Source organism: Urtica dioica, chromosome 4, assembly GCF_054948205.1.
Source record: "Urtica dioica subsp. dioica isolate 48M chromosome 4, U.dioica_male_clone48M_v1_H2, whole genome shotgun sequence".
NCBI classification, from domain to species: domain Eukaryota; kingdom Viridiplantae; phylum Streptophyta; class Magnoliopsida; order Rosales; family Urticaceae; genus Urtica; species Urtica dioica.
This window is the reverse complement of record NC_142759.1, coordinates 48,733,102-48,750,316: the sequence shown is the minus strand read 5'-3', so window position 1 is coordinate 48,750,316 and position 17,215 is coordinate 48,733,102. Positions and strand designations below refer to the sequence as shown.

The following is a 17,215-nucleotide window of genomic DNA, read 5'->3' as shown; positions in this document are numbered from 1 at the left end:
CATCGATCGGCTCCAAGAATGGTAATTCTCGCCATTCATTGGTTGAGTAACCAAGATCATCCCCGAAGAATCAGAATGATGCAAAAAGTAGGGATCAATAACCTCATCGCTCGAAGGTTTCCTTGTAGTGTTTCCCATCGCCGATAGTTCTCCGGTCAAAGATTCTTCAGTCGACATTGTCGAACACCAGGGAAGAAAGCAATGTAATAGGAAGAGGACGGACTGGATTTCCGATCAATCTCAGAGAAGCGAAAGTCGCTCTGATACCATTTCAAGATCTGAATCGAAGATTTGGGAATTTGGGGAAAAACTTCTCAGAGAGAAAAGATGCGATGAAGAAGAAGAAAAGAAAAATAATTTTCTCATTAACTCAAAAAACAACTCAGAACAAACATATATAGCCTAACGGTAACAAAGGATCCGTAAAGACTAAAAAGCCCTCACTTACATATTGTTAAGTAGGGACAAAAGCGTAAAACAACAAAAAAGGAAGATTAGCCTAAAGACTAGCCTCAGCATACAAAGCCGTACAAGCTAGCGAGCTGAGGAGTTGAGCTCGCTGGAGCGAAGCTCGCTGAGGAGTGGAGCGAGCTGAGGAGTTGAGCTCGTTGGAGCGAAGCTCGCTGAGGAGTTGAGCGAGCTGAGCTGGAGCGAGCTGTTTTGGTGAACTCGCTGTTTTGGTGAACTCTGATACATTGTGCGTCACATTTCATTCCCAGACTCAGAAGAATTGAAATTGTATTGCATAGATAACTATGATATCACGATACCGAAAATTCACAATCCAAACAACAAAAATCCGATGGTAATCAAAGGTGAAACTGATAAACGAGCTCCAAAGACCTCGATCTAGTCGCGTAGGGATCGAGAGTCTCTTCCCCTTCTCCGCCGCCGGGGATCGCCTCCTCCTCGGCGCCGCCGTAATCCGGAGAGTGTCTCCGTTTGGGACGCTTGCAGCGAATGAAGCAGCTCCGCATCTTCTCCTCCACGCGGTCAACCATCTGAACGGAATTCTCCGTCGCTGGCGGATCTTCGAGCTGCATAGGCTCGTGCTCGGAGGAGAGGAAGGCGGAGAGTTGGGCCTGGGCTCGGTGAAGGCAGGCCTGGGCTTGGTGGATCCGGGTCGGGTCGCTGGAGAGCTGTTTGGCTGCGAGGGTTGCTTGCTCCATTGACGCAATAAGCTCCGACAGCGACGAGGGTGTGGAAGATGATGACGTCATCTGAATTATTAAATTTGTATATGTGTTTTATAATTTGTGATGACCGGTATTATCATGGTCTAAATATTTGAAAAAATAAAAACTTAAGAAAACTGAATATGAATTTGAGCGATATCCGTTTGGTAAAAAAAAAAAAGGAGAAATGAAAAAGAATTAATGACATTTTTGGTCCCTCGTCTTTGACCTCTTTAACACCTTGGTCCCTGATGAAAAAAGTCTGCAGTCTTGGCCCATTATGACCAGACAATTTTCATATTTGGTACTTCTGTTAATTTTTCTGTCCAAATTGCCGGATAATGGTCACGTGCAAGTCACGTCTGCGATACAAGGAGGGTAATTATCGTTTTGCCCTTGTTTGTATATGAAAAAGAATAGAGTAAAATGGTATACTAAATGAATATATAAATTAATGAATTCTAAATTAATAGAACAAGAAAATAACCCCAAATCAAATAACCCGAAATCGAAAGTCCCGACCTAGAAAACCATTCGAGAGAGAAGTGCGATTCGTGACTCAGCGGATCGGAGGAATTGGCAAGCGTGGAAGATCGATGGAGTCGAGTCAAAGTTCATCGTCGCGGAGGAATTTGCGCAAGCAAGGCAACAACTCCGGCAAGGTGACAAGTGAGCGTCGTGGACGAGTTCCGGCGTGTAAATGCGGTCATATCGGAGTCGAGTATACTTCATGGACATCGGAAAATCCTGGGCAAAAGTTTTATGGGTGTCCTTATTATAAGGTATGGATTTATTCTGGATTTTGTTTCGAGTTTGAGATTTTTCAATGTTTGAATTGGTGAACTTTATACCAGGAGAAAAATGGATGTGGATTTATTGAGTGGGTCGACCCTCCTATTTGTGCTAGATCAAAAATGATTATTCCCGGGCTTTTGAAGAGGATAAATTCGCAAGAAAATAGCTTCCCGGAGGTTGCCGATGTACTACAAGAAGATCAAGTAGGAGCAGTGGAAGAACAATTAAGAGCAATAGAAGCACAATTAGGAGCAATTCAAGAACATTTACTATCAATCGAAGAAAAGAATGAACTGAAACTCCTGAAGCGAATAATTCTGTTGATTTTATTGATTGTGTTTGTGTTGTTGATGAAGTGACTGTGGTAACTTAGCTTGGTTATGCAACTTATCAATGGTAAATCTTTGGTTATGTAACTTATCTTTGAGCAGGTCTTATGTTGTAACTTATTTTGGTTATGTAACTTATCTATGAGAAAGTCTTATTTTGTACGTTGAGCAGTTGATGAACAATGTAAATTCTTCCAATGTATTGATTCAACTATGTGTGACAAAATTGTAACATTCAATATATAGTAAGTTATGTCATATAATATGAGACAAATCATGATAGTCATACATCTGTTTTAAAGTTCCAAAATGAGATAAGTTATGTCATGTACTTCTAGGTTGCCACAAGTTTAGAGCCTTTTTTACAACATATACATGCTTGATTATAATCAAAGCATTAAACCAAAAAAATTGTTCAAAATAAGGACTTCAGACAGGCTTAATCTAAGTCCTAAAAACAGCATCTACTCGTCTCTGAATAAACCCCGCGGTTGCATGACGTTGGTCTTTGTGTTCTGACTCCTGAACCGCGGACTTCTCTGTTTACATTCAAAATGAGCCATGTCAGTCCTTATCTCAAATATCACAACTACGTTTCAAATTATAAACATACCCTTGTTGGCTGGATTGGTTGTGATCCTCGAGTTGCTTGGGATGGTTGAGAAGCCATAGGTGGCTGGTTGGATTGACTGGATGGTTGGGATGGTTGAGATGGTTGAGAAGCCATAGGTGGCTGGTTTGATTGACTGGGCGGTTGGGATGGTTGAGAAGCCATAGGTGGCCGGTTGGATTGACTGGGTGGTTGTGACCTTCGTCCTTGACGTGATGGGCGTCCTCGCTGTCCATTTCGATGTCGTTGAAAAAACCAAAAATGTCGGATTATAACAAGAGACATAACAAGAAACCTTCAATTACGTTACCTCATTTTCTTTCTGTCTTCTATAACAGGTTTTCACATTGTGTCCCGGTTGACCACATTCAGTGCACTTTGGCTGAACATATTTCCTCGTCATCTTTGTTCCATGCCTAGGGACTACTTCGTCATGTTGAAGTCGACGAAGCTTCTTTGGCCTTCCTGGTTTGACTCTGTTTGGAGGCATTGCCAGTGGTGGTTGTCCAGTACGTGGCCACTGCTCTAGAGGGTTGATTGGCTTAATATGATGAACATATGTGCTCTCGTAACAAGGTTTCTTGTACCAATGAGAGACATATGTCAAAGGATCTTCCTGTCGGTGCCAGATGCAACTGATTGCATGCGAACAAGGAATGCCTGCATAGAATTAGAGACAAACTTAATTAACATTGCAAAGAGTAAGAGTGTTTACACTGAACATTGCAAAGAGCAGAGGAATACCTGACAAATTCCATCTATTGCATGAGCACGAGTGTGTAGACAGATTCACGGCGTACATGGTTCCATACATGTTTGAGACTTGGTAATCAGAATCAACAGCCCAGTATGGAATATTCTCAGATGATAGAATTTTGTTTGCTTCGAGGATCTTGAAAATTCTAGGTCCAAGCTCACCATGCCACTTCTCAACGGCTGTTCTCTGTTTGGAGAACCTTTGCAGTAGGTACATCCGAATGCACTCCAACAGTGACAATATTGGTTTTTGCCTTGCCATAAGCATGGCCCTAGTTCCGTTGAAACTTTCGCATAGGTTATTTAACACTATTTCACACTTAGGAGCTGACCTGAAATTGCATCTTGCCCAGTATTGAGGACCCTTTGCAATTAGCCAATCGTACGCGTCTTGATCTTCAGCTTTGATTAGGTCCATCTCTGCCTCAAACCGAGCATGAGAATAAGCCATTGCCGCGGCCATCATTTTCGCTTTCAAAAATGCTCCCTTATGAACCTGGTCAATTATCATTCAAGTCAGTAAAGTGCCAAATGAAGTACATGAGAACAGAATTTATTGAAAATAATAAGAATATTCAAATAATAAATGTCATTTACTTGACCTTCGTAAAATTGCCTTGGAGATGACGTGCACAGTGCCTGTGTTCACCTTGCACTGAGCCCTCGCCCCACAAATCATTCAACGCCTCTTGAAGGCCTTTCTGTTTATCAGAAATGAACGTCCAATGGTGGCCGTTGTTGAGACTCAAATCGTCCCTGAGTAGGTCAAAAAACCAAGTCCAAGAGGACTTGCATTCAGCTTCCACAACAGCATACACGATAGAAAACATCGAGTTGTTGGCATCGATTCCTATCGCTGAAAGTAACTGACCGGTATGTTGGCCTTTGATATGGCATCCGTCAACACCAATCAAAGGGCGGCATTGTTTAAATCCAAGTTTACATGCTTCAAAACATATATAAATCCTTTGAAACACTGCCTGTCCTTCACTGTCGACTTCGGATTCAATCTTCACAGTTGACCCTGGGTTTGACCGCTTGATTTCGGCGGCGTAGCTCCATAATGCAGCGTACTGCTCATTATATGACCCTTCAATAGCCTTCGTTGCATGCCTTTTTGCCCTATATGCCTTCATCACGTTACACTTAAGGATATGGTCCTTCTGGACACGGTTCATGAACTCTGGTGCGGACCACGAGTCGTTAGTTTTGAAGCTCTGCATATACTCTTTCGCGAGCCAACTAGCTGTAGCAAATCTGTTAACGTTCACTCTAGGACATGTATGCTTTGGTTCATACGTCTTGATAAGGAATGCACCACCTGTTCCCAGACTTGATGCATAACACACCCATTTGCAATGTGAGTTCTTACACGCTGCCCTAACCCTTTGGGCCTCGTTTTTCTTGAAATAGACGTCTTTGCCCTCTTTGATAGCTTGTTGCCTGATTGCCTGCTTGAAGACATGAGAACTAGGAAATGACATTCCCAGTTTTAGTATCACGTGACGCATATCAATTTCTTCTCTGAACTCCTGAAATCGTGGCAGCTTCTTCTTGATGTGTGCCTTCTGCTTGCCCTTCACACCATCACGAACCTCTTCTGCCTGGTTGTTAATAAAGAATGTTAATATTTTGAATACCAACTATGAGAAAATTGCAATAATATTTTGAATTCTAATATTTTATCACAAACCTCTTCTGCCGGGTTGTCTTCTGAGTCCGATCCATTGCCTCCAATGTCAGCGTCTATGTTGTAGTCGCTATCATCTTCAGAATCATCAATTAGAACGCCCTTCCCTTTCTTAACTACGCCTGCTAGGCCCAAGTCAACAGCTGCCCCCATCCACTTCAATTTCTTCGTCACTCAACTCGAAACCAAACTCATTTTGTGCTTCCTCATCAACTTCTTCACGGTCTTCCTCCTCAAAGTCACCCTGTGCGTCGCTATCACTGGCCACGAGATCAGATAAATGGTCAGTAATGACTGGTTCAGGACCCGGGTCCTCATGCTCTTCTTGCTCTTCTTGCTCAGCCACAACGTCGTCATGGTGGTCTTCGTCGTCCTCACCAACGCTGTTTTGTATAAGTAGTGATGCAACTGGATGATTACAATAAATATTGACCTCCCAGCTTGTCTTCAGATTTTCAGCTACATGTTCCAGCAACTGACCGTCCAACTCAATCCAAATCACCTTACCTTCAGGCGCGTCCATGTAGTAATCACAACCAGTTGAGTAACCAAGTTCCTTTGTCATCATATTATTCAACACTTGAATAGAAATTCTGTCTATATCTACAAACATAAACTGACTGACAGTGCCGCCTTCGTATTTGTCCAAACCATATCCACAGTCAAACCTCACCGCACCTCCATGGTAGACATTGATAGAGAACTTGTTTAGAAGTTCCTCTGAAACAAAAACATGGCAACAAAAGCTTTCTTTCATGTACAAAGTAAACTAATAAATACCCATTTAAAACATGACACCCATTACATAAATACCCTCAAAACCCCACACCCACCCTTACCTGTACCAAACTCTACCGACAAAACCGGGACCACAACAAACACAAAAGGACCGGAAACAAAAAAAAATCAAACAAAAATGAAGCCACAACACTAGTGGTCCCATTACCCTCACTACCCATCTGCAAAAACATATCCCACTTGCGATTTATCCCCTTCGATAACAACAAAACAATAAAGAACAAATAAAACCATAAGCTTACCATAAGCCGCTTCTTGAATCGGGGTTCGAGATTTATCCCACTCGCGTTTCTCCCTCGAAGTGGCTTGCTTCGCCGGCGGTGTCGTACGTCCTTTCTTCGACGGCGATGTCATACTTCCTTTCTTCGCCGGCGATTTCATACGTCCTTTCTTCACCGGCGATGTCGTACTTCCTTTCTTCGCCGGCGATTTACCTTTCCTCTGCCCCATAGTTCGTCGTGTCTTCGGCGATTTGCACTGTGAATTTTTTTTGGGGGTTTCGAGCGATTTTTTATTTCTGCACTGTGAATTTTTTGGGGGTAATTATCGAATCAGTTTTTACATTTAATTTTATTTTTTTGAATTTCAAAAACACAATATTACACGAAAGAATTACCTTTCTTAGCGGGATTACATAATTACCCTCCTTGTATCGCAGGCGTGACTTGCACGTGACCATTATCCGGCAATTTGGACAGAAAAATTAACAGAAGTACCAAATATGAAAATTGTCTGGTCATAATGGGCCAAGACTGCAGACTTTTTTCATCAGGGACCAAGGTGTTAAAGAGGTCAAAGACGAAGGGCCAAAAATGTCATTAATTCAATTAAAAACTACGACCTTCAAAGTTCAAATCAAAGGAGGAAAGGGACTCGAGTTTAATATTAATAAATTAACTCTTAAATAAATGACAATTTTGCTCCTGCATTTTGTATTTTGTCACTTTTTCAAATTGGTCCTCGAACTCTAAAACGAATTTTTTTTCATATTTGTACTTTCTTTTATAACAGTTTCCCGTCAATGTTTTCAAAATTATACCAGTTAAATAAGGGAAAATACCACATTTATACCCTGTGTTTTAGTGAAATGTCGAGTTTAACCCTCGGTTTTCAAAAATGTCGAGTTCATATCCTCTGTTTAACTAAAATGACGAAATTATACCATTTGTTTAACTAAAATGACGAAATTATACCCTGAAATAGACAACAGTGTCACGAATATTCTTTTTATTGACTTTTCATTGACGTTGACTATAATATTTATATATAAACACAAACTATCTTTATTCATTCGCGCCATATATGTAATTTATTTAAAAACTAAAAAAATAAAGAACAGTCTCTTAATCGTGAAGAACACAGAAAGAGGCAAAGAGGTAAACATCGATAGTTGATAGTCATCAAAATCCCATATTCGAACAGAGAATCCAGGATTTAGAGTTACAATTCGAATACGGAATGAAGTCATTTCTTGAGGTATGAGTTTTATTATTTAATTTCAATTTAAGGCTATTTTTATTTCAAAATTGAGAATTTGGAAGTTAGGCACTGATTTAGATTTGATTTGATTTTTCTTATATAAGAGTTAATATCAATGAAAGAGAGATTTGTGACGCTGTTATTCATTTCAGGGTATAATTTCGTCATTTTAGTTAAACAGATGGTATAATTTTGTCATTTTAGTTAAACAGAGGGTATGAACTCGATATTTTTGAAAACCGAGGGTTAAACTCGACATTTCACTAAAACATAGGGTATAAATGTGTTATTTTCCCGTTAAATAAACATGATTTTCTCACGTGAAAAGATCATGAAGGGCAATTTAATAATTTTGCAATTGATAACACAATTTAATTAACATCATAAATAAATTTTTAAAAAAGTAGAAAAGAATTCAAAACAATTCTAGAGAGATGAACAAAAGTGTATGATCTATGTTCGTAGCTGTCGCGCTCTCTGCCGCTTCGTCGTCCTTCGCCGCTAATGGTGGTGGTGCTGGTTTTGACCAGCTATCGGCCTCTCCCCCTTTCAATATCTTTTAAAAAGTGTTTCTAGGGTTATTTTCATCTTCTCCATCATTCGTTAGATGTGTGTGAAAATCCCTTTATGGGATCAAAAATCGCATCCGAGATCGAAGAGACTCAAACGCAGCTGAGAAGAGTCGAATCCAAAGAAGAAAGATGACCCAATCGATTATCTCCTGAAACTTTTTGCATCTCCTAATCTTCATTTTCCTTCCACGTCTCCCAGGATTCCCCTAATCCAATCCATAAGCCTTACAACTCTGCATCGTGGCCAAAACGAAACCCTATATGTGGCATCGAACAGAGCGCCATCGAAGCCCTAATAATCCAAGGTGGCGGTGTGCTTGGTCGGCAAAGTCAGGAAGGTCGAGGTATCTATTAAAGTTCCATTTTTTTTTTGTCTGTTCATGTTTGTTCTTCGAGGTTTCTACTCTATGTCAAGTACACGAGTCTTGTAATGGCTCTGCGGGGAATAAATGTTAATAATTCAGTTTTTTTTTCTATGTAAGTCGACAGTGTGGTACAGTATTTGTGCATGCTAGAGTTCGTTTTTGCAGGAATACAAAATTGTTAGTCTAGACTATTTTTGGGATAAAAATGAAATCTTTCATCCTTCATATGGTTCGTTAAAATGTTTATTCCAACCATTTTCTTTAAATTCAAAATTGAATCTTGCTCAACTCAATTTGAAATACAAACAGTAACAAATACATAAATAAAAAACAGAAAAAGATATAATATTAAGGGTTTACTCGTAAATAAGGGTATTTACGTAATTTCACATTATTTTTACACGCACGTGGTCGACCATGTGCCAAGATAACAAACTTGTTAACAGCAGTATTGACGGAAGCATTGAACTTGTTAAAAAAAGGTTTAAACATATAAATAATCGTTTTGAGAGTTCGTATATTCAAATGAAAAATATGGCAAACTAAAGGGGGGCAAAAGTGATATTTATTCTTAACTCTTTGTTAAAACAAACGACAATAGTGATCAGAAGATTGTCGTCTGATATAAGCGACACAATGTTGTGTATAAAAAATGATATGATGTGGCCAGATAAACATCAAAGATACTTTACCATTACAAATAGAGTAAGGACATTCTACAGCACCTCAAGGACAAAAGCCAGCTAATTTACAATACATTCTTTATACATAAATTGTTGTAGTTTTCTAATTGGTTATGTGCAAAACCTAATGGTTCATTCTTTACTCTATAAAAAGAAAAGAACATTTAATAATAAAGCTGTTTTTTTATATACACACATTTCTTATGGATATCAGGTCCTAACCATTAGACTCTCAGACACAAATTACCTTCTTTGGAAACAACAAGTCATTGCCAAGTTGGTCATTGCTGCTGTTAGAGGCCGTGGTCTCACCGGTTTCCTGACTGGATCAACCCAACCATTACCTCAAACCATCAACAACCTAACCAATCCAGCATTTGACTTATGGGAGCACCAAGACCAGCTTCTAGTTTCTTGACTCCTTGCCTCTATTAGAGAAGCTGGTTTGGCCACCACTATTGGTCTTAACACTTCCTATGAGGTCTGGACAACTTTAGCACATGCCTTTATCGGTGAATCTAGAGCAAAGATCCTAAAATACAAGCTACAAGTTTAGACCTGAATATCTCACAAAATGAAGTCATGCATGGACTTTTTGGCTTCTACAAGTCACAAGCTCAAGAAGAAGACCAGATCTTGCACATCTTGGCCGGCTTGGGAAGTAGATGATTCGGTGGTCGTTCTCATTACCACTAGATCTGAGCCCTTCACTTCGAACGATGTAGGAGCACTTCTTCTCAGCTTCGAGGTCAGACTTGACAGAAATCCCACACCTGCTCAAGACACAACCTTACCCAGTATCAACCTCACCACTCATAGAAGGCCGAACTAGAACAACAATTTCCAAAGAAGCAACAACAACTTCTTTGCAAATCAACGTGGTAGTAGAGGAAGTAGCCGAGGAAGCGGCATGTTGAACTCCAACAGAAGCATTCAGTGCCAAGACTGCGAAAAACAAGGGCACTCTTCTCAGAAATGCTTAACATGTTTAACAGCAGCTACTTCTACAACAATGAAGGCAACAACAACTACTCTCAAAACAACAACAACAACAACAACAACAACAACAACAACAACAATAATAATGTAGGCTTTCAAGCTCAAAACCCTTCCGCCATGGCTGTCTTATTCTCACCAAGTGATCAGATAAGAGATGAAGCTTGGTATCCAGATTCCGGTGCAATAAATCATGTCACAAACGACCTCAACAACCTCAATGTGGGCACAGAATACAGAGGCAATAGTCAGGTTCAAGTTGGGAATGTATTTTTTGAATTTCACCTTACCATTGTATTGTGAAGGATCGAGCAATAGGGCAATCACTTCATGGGCGGTTTAGACAAGGTCTGTATCAGCTCAACCTCTGGATTCAACCAACCCATCAAAATAGTCAGCAGCAACAACAACAACAAAATGTTTTTAAATTCCATGTCTTTAAATTCCCTAAAGCTTACTGAACCATGTGTCAATACAGTTCAGCAGGGTATGAGTCCAGTAGTTTAAATGAGTCTAGTCAACAAAAAAAACTTGGCCACTCTGCAAGAGTATATCACTAAACTTCTCCAGGAAACCAAGATGCTTGATGCGAATCCCTTTCCTACTCCCATGCTTAGTAATCATAGGCTCTCTCGGTACATTGGGGATCCGATTGAAGATGCCACTCTCTATTGAAGCTTGGTAGGAGCTCTTCAATACGCCACAATTACAAGACTTGTAATCAGTTTCAACGTTAATAAAGTCACCGGATTTCTAAGATACCTTCGAGGAACTCTACATTTTGGCTTGTCTCTTCACCGGTCGCTGACGCTCAACATCACCGGATTCTCTGATTCAGACTAGGCCATAGACACAGACGATAAACGCTCAACGAGTGGAATGTGTATTTACCTTGGAAAGAAGCTGGTAACTTGGTCTTCAAAGAAACAACCAACAATCTCTAGGTCATCGGCGGATGCGGAGTATAGAAGTCTGTCAACGACAACTGCAGAGATTCTTTGGCTCAGATCTCTGCTTGGGGAACTCAGATTTGGTGGAAATCAAACCCCTACCACATATGGTGCGATAACTTCAACATAGTCTTTCTTTCAGCGAATCCAATTCAAAATGCGAGGACGAAGCACACTGAGAAACAAGTTTGGAGTCATGCCATGTGGGAGGCTCGAAGAAAATGGGAGTGTTGAGACAAACGACAGTAGTGATTAGAAGATTGTCGTCTGATACAAACGACACAATGTTGTGTATCGGGAATGATGACGTGACCAAATAAACATCAAAGATATTTTACCATTACAAATAGAGCAAGGACATTTTATAGCACCTCGAGAACAAAAGCCAACTAATTTACAATACAAGTAATTTCTAAACGGTTATGTACAAACCCTAGTTCATTCCTTGGTCTATAAAAAGAAAAGAAAACCTGCTTTTTATATACATACATTTCTCTTTTACTCTTGCCCATGTAAATTTATTTTAAAAAAAATGTTTTTCACTTCGTACTTTCAAATAAAATAAAATCTGAATTTTATTATATGTATTCGCTCAAATTTCTTTCATACTTCAAAGTTCAAACATCACTCTCAGAACATGTACTAGATACTCATTTCGCTCCTGTTGTATTTTAACAATTCAAGCAAAATCAAGAGGGTTTTTTTTTTTTTTTTTCAGAAGCATAATCAAGAGGTTGACATTAGGGATAAAATGAAATCATGGAAAAGGAAAAACTGCATCTCTTGATATAACTATCATTATTCCAGACAACCCGACATTATACAAAACATACAAGCAAAAAAAGAGACTCTTAAGCGTTTAAAATTCGAAGATAATCATCGATAATGGACATGGCCGAGGAACGATAACCAGAGCCAAAAAGATTGTAATGATTTAAATAGTGATATAGTATGTAAAGATCTCTCCTTTTCTCAAACCCAGGTTGTTTCGGCATCACCTGAAAAAGAAAACATACCAGATAAATTACAGAAGCTTGAATCCACATGTACTTCAAATCCACGTTTCGATTAAATCAGTCCAAGACATTTTGATTTTATACCTCGAAATAGGCGTTATAAAATGAACCTCCAAACCCGGCACACCATGACATTCCGAATTCTGCTTCGTTGTGTCCATCTATAGGTAAAAAAAAATATAGATCCTTAAATTAAGTCGCAACTAAACTCAATCATTCTCGCTGATCAAATATAAATAGTTGAATTTGAAAATTCAATTTTAAATAGCTTACAGTAACACGCAGGGTCGAGAACAACAGGGTCGCCGTTTCTATCCGAGCTGATATTTCCGCTCCATAGATCTCCGTGCAATAAACACGGCTCTATCACGGCATCTTCAAAAAGGGCTCCCATACTCTTCACCAACCTTTGACCTGAAGAATTGAACGATCCACTATCAATATCAAATCATCAGGCACGACCGTAACGGTCCTGGAAATTACCTTTGTCGTAAATAATGCTATCGCCGTATTGGTCCCGAGCTAGCTTCAGCTGAAACCCCAATCTGTGCTCTCCGTAAAATTCAAGCCAGTCCAAACTCCAGGTATTTATCTGAGGAGTACTGCAATGGAAACAATAACTCCAATCAAACCTTATCACTGCGAAATCGGAAACCAATGCGTGGTTTTTCTTCTCACCTGCCAATAGTATTGTCAACGTCAAAGCCAAAGCCTTTTTCGGTTCTCCCAGCTCTATGCATTTCAGCTAGGCTCCTCCCAAGTACAGACTAACACAACGAGGTCGGTTTTAATTTATTTTTTCTATACAAGACATGAATTGCGAATGTTAATTCTGACCTGATCACCTCTAGACCCACCAAATTCGATGAACTCCATAATTATGAAAGAACCGCCAGTAGGTAAAGATCCGACCTGTTACGCTTAGGATTAAGACCACAAGTGTTTGAGGTTCTCGAAAAATCGATTATCTTCGTACCTTGAATGGTCTCGGGACGCGAATGGATTTGGTTTCATACATGGCGTTCAATCCCAACGCTTCTCCTTCAAACATCGAAGGTCCGATACCCCTACAACACTTTCATGTTTGTGAAAATAGAGAATGAATAAATAATATAAAAAAAAACATTAATAAAAATAAAAAGAAGAAAATGCCTGTTGGTTTTGACGAAGAACGAAGCGGAATCGGTGTCGTAACGAGTGGCTTGGTTGATGCAACCGCCACCCACGGAACTGATTCTCGTGATTTCCGTGGCATTTCCTTCCGAGAGAATCCATTCCCGGACCGGGTCGTCGCTCATCGACGCCGCCACTGCCAAAAATGGTTCCGATTCCGGTGAGTTAAGTCGGATAATCACAGTCAAGGGTAATTAATCTTACCAATTCACTATGTCCCAATACTTAAAAGAAGTGAGATTCTCTCAATTGAAACCTAGTTTTTAAGAGCTAGCCCTAAATCTAATAGTAAGTTTTTCTAGTATTAGATAATTGCAGAGCCAGAATCATAACAATTTTTTTTTTCTTCATCATGAGCACATATAGGACTTTGAAAGATACAGGCCAGCATTTCTTACTAGTGTAGTCTTAAAAGAATTTTCCACGTTAAGTCAGCATGGATACAAATACAATTAACACAGAACAAAAGAGTTAGTTGTTGTTCACTTCACACCATTAAAGATGAAATTATAAATTGCAAACAAGAGACTAAAAATATTACAGACTCACTGATGAAGGGTCTGTAGCGTCTGGTTGAGGAGAGCCGAGGCAGAGAAGAAGGGAAGCAAAGAGAAGCTGAGGCGTGAGCAATGACTCCCACGTGCGACACCATCATCACACGTGTGAGCTTTTCCCAAACTCAACCAGAGCCAGGCCACAGAGAGAGAAGAGAACACACTCTCAGTCTCCTCTCGTCTCGCGGAATCCTGTAAAACTGTCCTCTCTATGTGACACGTGTTGATATTTTGTTCACTGAACTACGGTTTTACCCTTCGTTAAAAGCACCTTTGATCTGGATAGAAGAGTCTTTCTGTTCTGTCTGGGAAATCAATTCCGCCGTTGGATTAGACTTAATCAACGGTTGACGGTTGAGCTCTCTCTCTCGTCTCTGTAACTTCTCAGAGATCAACTTTACTTGCGACTTTATCGCAAATCATTCCAGATTTCATACTTGGATTTTCTATTTCCTTGTAATATGGGCGATACTCAATCGATCGTTGGACTTGGCGATCTCCTCTTAATTATTTCTACGGTAAGGGAATTTCTGAAATGACTTCGAAATCTTTTTTGCGTTTCAAGTATTTTTTTGGGCTCATTCACGATTCATGTCTAATTTTGTTTTTAGGCATAGTGGTTTTGTACTACAAGGGGCGATTTACTTCTTCATCGGGGAAAGGTCAGTTCTATAGATTTTTTTGCGAATATGTGTAGGTCTTTGATTTTTTGGTTGAATTTGAACAGTAATATGATCCGTTAGACGTTAGCACATTCGACTTGTTTGGCTTAGCTAATGAAAACCTAGAATTTGTGCTCGGATGAGAACAAGCTCGAATGAGTGAAGCAATTTTAAAAAATTGTGACTTAAATATAATTTTTGGTGTTATGATTTTTTTCCCCCTTCGAATATTGTGAGTAAATAAAAATCTGTTGTGCAAGTTGATTAATTATATCAAACTTGAACCATTTTTTTTAAGCACTGTAATCTCGTCAAAACTTCTTGCTTTAGGATTAAGAGACGGTGTAACCAATTTGAGAATTTACTCTGTGTTTTTGTTATCCTTTGAAGAGTGAAAAATGCAAGACCCGAGAATGCCATTCTCCGAAGAAATACCGAATCTCACGAAGCCTCAAAAGAAGAAGAAGGGGTCGACCCAGAAAACGACTATCTCAACAAAGACGAAAAAGAACGATATCGTAGCACAAGCTTCTTCTTTCCCGCCAAAGTCGGCCCAAAAAGCCTCGAAAAGAGGGTCGGCGGCGAACGAGGTCTCTCCGATGGGTCACCAGCAACCGGAGCGGTCAAACTCGGACTCGCTTGCGGAATCTGGTTCGGGCTCTGGGAACGAGTACAGAGTGTTGAGGCGTAAGTATTTGCTTCTCGAGGAAGAGAGCTGTTCGATCGGGAGCGACTTGAAAGGAGTCGAGGACGAGGTCAAGACCCTCGAGGATGAGAAGATCGCTCTCTTGGACAAGCTCGTCGTGTTGGAAGGTCTCATAGATCCGCCCAATTTGCACTCCCTTTCCCAGGGCAAACTATAGTTTAATTGTACATATAAGTAAATTGTTTTTCTGGGTCAAGAGGCTTCATTTGATACAGAGAAAAACTATGTAAAAAAAAAAGTACTTGAATTTGGATTGAATTGTTTTTTTTCCTTGTTGATTCTTTTTTTTTTTTTTTTTTTTGTGTTTTATTGGTGATATGGATTGTACTTGGTTTGAACTTTGAAGTAAATCAGCACTTGAGTCTGTGCCACTCTACAAACAACAATAAAATTCTATATGTACAAGAAAGTATGAAATACCCTGCCTAACCATTGATTCCAATAACCTCAAAATTCAAAAACTAGAAAGATAAAAATAATATATTAAAATACTTGTGACTCGAAAGCCCTGTCCTCTCTCGAATCCCGCCTTTAAGAAAACCATGGTACTATAGTTCTCTAGTTTGAGTTGTTTTTGGCTCTCTTGACGTAGTTGGTACTTCGGAGTGGATTCCAGGGAAAGATTCTTTTTCTTCTTCTTCTTCTTCTATACTAGTCCTTTTTTGGTGGTTGTGGCTGTGATTGCTGTTGTTGTTTGCTGTGAATTCTTTTTTAGTGGACAATGTTATCAATTGCAACTAAGAAATGTTATTAGGGCCCTTCCTTGCCCAAATGCCCGTAATTAAAGACCCAATAGTATGATTGTATGTACATTAAAGCCTACGTGTTTATGATTTAAGCCGAACTTACTTCAAGTACACCAACCAAACCTTATAAATATGTTCGTGATATGTAGTTGCTTCACGCACGCAGTTCTTATTAGCGTATATATAATATATTAGTCATTATTATTATTATTATTGTATTTAGGATTATTTCTCTTTTTCTTTATTTACCTTTTTATTGTATTAGGGCTATATATACTCAGACGATTCTATTCTTTTAGAATGCAATTCATTATTCAGACTTTCTATTTTTCTCTGAATCCCTAAATCTTCATGGTATCAGAGTCATCTTCTCCATTCATGGCTTTTGTTAATTGATCGAAGAAAGTTAATATACCAAGCACGGTGTTCGTGGATCGTTGGTATTTTCGTCTCCTTTTCTTGATTTGTGGATGTCGTAATTGGTTGAGTGATTGTCATTGTTGATACGTTGTTTTGTTGGCTTTATTTTTTAGTGCAAGTGGTATGGAAAGATGTCGGGTGTTATGTTTTCACTTCTGGTTTGACATCTTTCCTCGTGTGTGCAGACAGTATTTCCGGCAAGTTTCCAGTTTTGACAGATTGCTTTGCTGGTGACTTATTGTTGTGTTATTGCCTCGCTGCTGTCTTCATTACAAGATATCTGCCTCGCTGGAGCCTTCATTGCAAGATATCTTTCGCTGTTGTTTTCATTGCATGATATTCGCTTTGATGGAGTTTTTATTTTGTGATATTCGCTTGAGGCCGGGTAAGGAAACCCGAGATATCTTCCAGGATTGTCCCGCTGCTATAAAAGCCATGCGCTCTCCCTTAGTAGCCTTGACACTTTTTGATCAAACACTCAGATCTCTTAGACGTGCAAGACCGGCGGACTGGGAGGCTGTGTGTTTTGGTTTTAAGTGGTGTATTCTCTCAAACATTGTTCCACAGATTGAGTGTATGTGAGAGTTGGGTTCTTGTGTTCTCGTGATTGAAGGTTCACATACTGCTGAAGACTGAAGGTCATCCGAGCCAGGAGGTTGCTCGAAGAGTGGAATTGAGACGGAGCTCAAATTCAGGGGGAGTCCCTGTCTAGGTGATCACTGGTAGTAATAGTCTCTAGG

General features: G+C 39.7%; 3 protein-coding genes across 3 annotated transcripts; 1 reads left to right on the top strand and 2 right to left on the bottom strand.

Annotated features, from left to right (window-relative positions):
* Positions 1-699: 699 nt before the first annotated feature.
* Positions 700-1,230, bottom strand: LOC149401782 (AP2-like ethylene-responsive transcription factor SNZ). The gene has a single exon (XM_089613615.1). It carries the CDS (start codon positions 1,218-1,220, stop codon positions 810-812), a length of 411 nt encoding a protein of 136 aa, XP_089469741.1. The 5' UTR covers positions 1,221-1,230; the 3' UTR covers positions 700-809.
* A 10,732-nt stretch (positions 1,231-11,962) lies between these two features.
* On the bottom strand, positions 11,963-14,158 carry LOC149401781 (Protein kinase superfamily protein). The gene is made up of 9 exons (XM_089612597.1): positions 13,937-14,158; positions 13,367-13,523; positions 13,191-13,281; positions 13,052-13,126; positions 12,893-12,981; positions 12,698-12,816; positions 12,488-12,628; positions 12,299-12,375; positions 11,963-12,196 (listed from the first exon to the last, which is right to left on the bottom strand). The coding sequence occupies exons 1-9, from the start codon at positions 14,040-14,042 to the stop codon at positions 12,050-12,052; spliced, it is 1,002 nt and encodes a 333-aa protein (XP_089468723.1). The 5' UTR covers positions 14,043-14,158; the 3' UTR covers positions 11,963-12,049.
* Positions 14,159-14,254: 96 nt separating this feature from the next.
* On the top strand, positions 14,255-15,579 carry LOC149401780 (uncharacterized). The gene is made up of 3 exons (XM_089612598.1): positions 14,255-14,459; positions 14,553-14,603; positions 14,994-15,579. The coding sequence occupies exon 3, from the start codon at positions 15,002-15,004 to the stop codon at positions 15,464-15,466; it is 465 nt and encodes a 154-aa protein (XP_089468724.1). The 5' UTR covers positions 14,255-14,459; positions 14,553-14,603; positions 14,994-15,001; the 3' UTR covers positions 15,467-15,579.
* Positions 15,580-17,215: the final 1,636 nt, after the last annotated feature.

Bases quoted from the DNA above. Each gene is read 5' to 3' on its own strand.
- LOC149401781 (XM_089612597.1), bottom strand. From the start codon at position 14,042: ATGATGGTGTCGCACGTGGGAGTCATTGCTCACGCCTCAGCTTCTCTT. The intron at 13,524-13,936 runs GTGAGTCTGTAA...CATTTTTGGCAG, and splicing joins ACGCTACAGACCCTTCATCA to TGGCGGCGTCGATGAGCGAC. The intron at 12,376-12,487 runs GTAAGCTATTTA...TTTTACCTATAG, and splicing joins TCTCGACCCTGCGTGTTACT to ATGGACACAACGAAGCAGAA.
- LOC149401782 (XM_089613615.1), bottom strand. From the start codon at position 1,220: ATGACGTCATCATCTTCCACACCCTCGTCGCTGTCGGAGCTTATTGCG.
- LOC149401780 (XM_089612598.1), top strand. From the start codon at position 15,002: ATGCAAGACCCGAGAATGCCATTCTCCGAAGAAATACCGAATCTCACG.